The sequence below is a fragment of the Empidonax traillii genome, unplaced genomic scaffold, assembly GCF_003031625.1.
Source record: "Empidonax traillii isolate 1590-97213 ecotype Southwest subspecies unplaced genomic scaffold, ASM303162v1 scaffold3232:size14148, whole genome shotgun sequence".
NCBI lineage: Eukaryota > Metazoa > Chordata > Aves > Passeriformes > Tyrannidae > Empidonax > Empidonax traillii.
The window spans coordinates 10961-14148 of record NW_020958425.1 but is presented as its reverse complement, the minus strand read 5'-3'; the positions used below and the strand labels follow the sequence as shown (position 1 = coordinate 14148).

Sequence of the window (3188 nt, the reverse complement as noted above, 5' to 3'; positions counted from 1 at the left end):
GGGGGGCACAGAGCCTTACATTGTCATAGAGTGGCCGAAGTGCCTCAGCCAGCCTGGGGGCAGTGGAGATGATTGCCCAAATGTCTTCACCCCGGAGCACAGTCAGGAACACGGAGAGCGTCATCCTGATCAGCTCCCCGTCTGCATGGTGCAGCAGCTCCAGGAGGCTTTCAGAAAGGCTGCAGATGCTTTCGGCCTGCGTGGAACACGGTGCTGTGCTGTCAAGCCCTGAACAGCTGCCCCACCAGCAGCTCTCTGATGGTGCAACCCCACCCTCCTGCCCCAGAGGCCAAAGGCCTGTCCCACAGGGCCCCAGTAGCTGAACAGGAGAGCTGGAAGCAGCAGCCACAGCTCCCAAAGCCCAGCCAAGGCCAAGAGACTGCGTTCCCAGTGCCAGTGTGGCTTCAGCCGGCTGTGCCCTTCTCACCATTGAGGGATCCACAGCGAGCACCAGGAGGCCTCTCAGAGCCAGGCGCTGCCTCTCTGAGCACTCGCTCTGCAGGTTCCTTGACAGGATCGGCAGGACCCTGTCACGACATTGACTCCAGTCCAGGTAGTCCAGGACCTGGAAGGCAGAGAGCAGTGATGGGTGCCCGGGTGGCAGGAGCCCGGAGCCGCCCAGGGCTGTGCCCAGGCAGCAGCACAGGGCGCAGGCACCGTCCCGGCAGCAGATGCCAGAGGGCAGAGAGGGGCAGGCAGACGAGGCAGCGCTCGCCATCAGGCTCACCTCGACAAGGAGGGCCAGGGCAGGCAGCTCCCAACGGGGGTCCTCAGTACTGAGCAGCCCCAGCAGGTGGATTGCCATGCGGGAATAGAAAGGGAGCAAGACGTGGCGCATCTCCCTGTCAGGGAGAAAAAGGAACCATGAACCCTGAGCAGGGTGGGCAAAGCTCTCCTCGCAGGCTCTGTGCGGTGTTCCATGCCCAGGGCAGAGATGAGGGAGGCAGCGGGGACAAGGGTGTCTCACCTGCCAGCAGCCCCACTGCGTAGTGCTGGGTGCCAGCACAGAGGAGCGTGTCCCAGCCACGCTTGCGCTCCAGTGACACCACCTCATTGACCCACTGCAGGCGGCAGAGCAGGGCCTTGATGGTCTGTACCAGAAACCTGTGTGCAGAGCAAAGCCAAGGTCATGCTGGGAGCACTGGCCACAGCCCCGAGGGCATGGGAGGGAGAGAGGACTGGGATGGAGCACCTGTTGGGGTCACTGGGAAGGCGATGTTGCTCCTGACATCCCCTCCAGAACGTGTTCACCTCCTCTGGCACCTGCTCTGTGCTCATGGACACTTGGAAGAGCAGAGCCACGAGCAGGTGGGGGACACAGTCCATCACTGCATCCTGGCACTCGGGCTCCTGCAGGATCAGCCACAAGGCCAGGGTTGCCTGCAATCAAACCACACGGAGACAGTGCTCAGTGTGAGATGCCCATTTCGCAGGGCCTGAGAGTGGGAGGGAGAAACCAGAGCAGACCCAGGGGGAGCAGCCGGCCTGGTGCCCCTGAACCTGCTCCTCAGCCACATGTGCAGCCCAGCGCCTGAGGCAGGGGGATGCAGTGGTGGGCAGGTGACGTGGGGAGGAGCAGAGACCACTTATAAAAACTCACAGCCAGGGCAAACACGTCTCTGTTGTCACCATCGGAGGTGGAAATGTTGTGTGCCGGCCAATCCACCATCACTCGCAGCAGTGTTGGCAGCACCTTCTCCACTGCTGTTCCCGAGGAGGCAATGCTCTTCCACATCATGGCAGAGGCTCTGTGGAGACACAGCTCTGGGTCAGGGGGATCTCAGCCAAGGCACCATGGCCTGGACAGCTGTGGGGGCCCAGGTGACAGAGCCACAGTGCCTTGAGAGGCACGGAGGGCACGTGGCAGCAGGATCAGGGGCTGACAGGCCAGGGTTGGGAAATAAAGGAGCCAGAGGGTCTTGGAACTTGGAACTGGCAGACCACATGGGACAGGCTCTACACGGTGATCGGTTCTAAGGGCTGGTGAGCTCTGAGCTACCAAGGCAGATGGGCCCTGTACCTGTCACACTCTGGGGCACAGCGCAGCAGAGTCATCACAACATCACACGGGTGTGCCTTAGCAAGCCTCTGGATCTTCCCCTGCATCCTGACATTTGGAGGCCCGTGGACGGTGAGGAGCTTGTGGATGGATCTCACGATGGTGGGCACCTGGAGAGGCAGTGGGAGAGAGTTGGAGAGCTGCCAGAGTGAGCAGGTTGCCCAGCTTCTGTGAGACCATGTTGAAGAAGGGGGAAAAAGTTACTGCACAGAAGAAAATTGCAGCCAGGGAAGAAGATGTGAACCACAAGTGCTCACCTCTGCCACGCACTGGTGCTCGTCATACTCCATGAAGAACCACAGCACCAGGGTCTGGTGCATGTCCATCGCCAAGGCCCATGTTCCCCCTTCCACCAGTGCCTCCATCACCCTCCGGAATAAGCCAAAGGATGAGAGCTGCTCGTGGGTGCAAAAGAGGAGAAAAAGACCTCAGCACTGCCTGCTCCAGGCACACCAGGCACACCAGGCACAGGCCTGAAAATCCACAAGGCACAAAGTCTCCTGGCAGCACCCAGTGCCCGTGGCTGGGGGGCACAGAGCCTTACCTTCTCAAAGAGAGGCCGGAGAGCCTCAGCCAGCTTGGGGGCAGTGGAGAGGATCGCCTGAATGTCTTCACCCTGCAGCTCATTCACCAGCACAGAGAGGGTCACCACCATCACGTCTCCATCTGCGTCAGGCAGCAGCTCCAGGAGGTGTTGAGACAGGCTGCAGATGCTTTTTGCCTGTGTGGAACACGGTGCTGTGCTGTAACACCCCAAACAGCTGCCCACCAACAGCTCCCTGGTGGTGCAACCCCACCCTGCTGCCCCGGGACCCAGAGGCCAAAGGCCCCACAGGGCCCCTGTAGCTGAAGAGGGAGGCAGGAGAGCTGGGAGCAGCAGCCACAGCTCCCAAAGCTCAGCCAAGGCCAAGGGACTGCGTTCCCCCACCCCACACTGCCTGTGTGGCTTCAGCCGGGTGTGCCCTTCTCACCATTGACAGATCCATCCACAGCACCATGCGGCCTCTCAGAGCCAGGCGACGTCTCTCTGGGCACTCGCTCTGCAGGTGCCTCGACAGGATCTGCTGGACACTGCCGTGACATTCTCTCCCGTCCAGATAGTCCAGAACCTGGAAGGCAGAGGGCAGTG

The 3188-nt window shown here is 61.1% G+C and overlaps 1 protein-coding gene across 1 annotated transcript; it reads right to left on the bottom strand.

Annotated features, from left to right (window-relative positions):
- Positions 1-19: 19 nt before the first annotated feature.
- LOC114072450 (maestro heat-like repeat family member 5) lies at positions 20-2665 on the bottom strand (the record flags this gene model as incomplete). Its single annotated transcript, XM_027910344.1, has 9 exons — positions 2604-2665; positions 2317-2454; positions 2021-2169; positions 1601-1748; positions 1193-1380; positions 955-1104; positions 728-842; positions 428-565; positions 20-196 (listed from the first exon to the last, which is right to left on the bottom strand). Coding segments are annotated over exons 2-9 (1173 nt in total), but the record flags the coding sequence as incomplete, so codon positions are not given.
- Between the last annotated feature and the right edge of the window lie 523 nt (positions 2666-3188).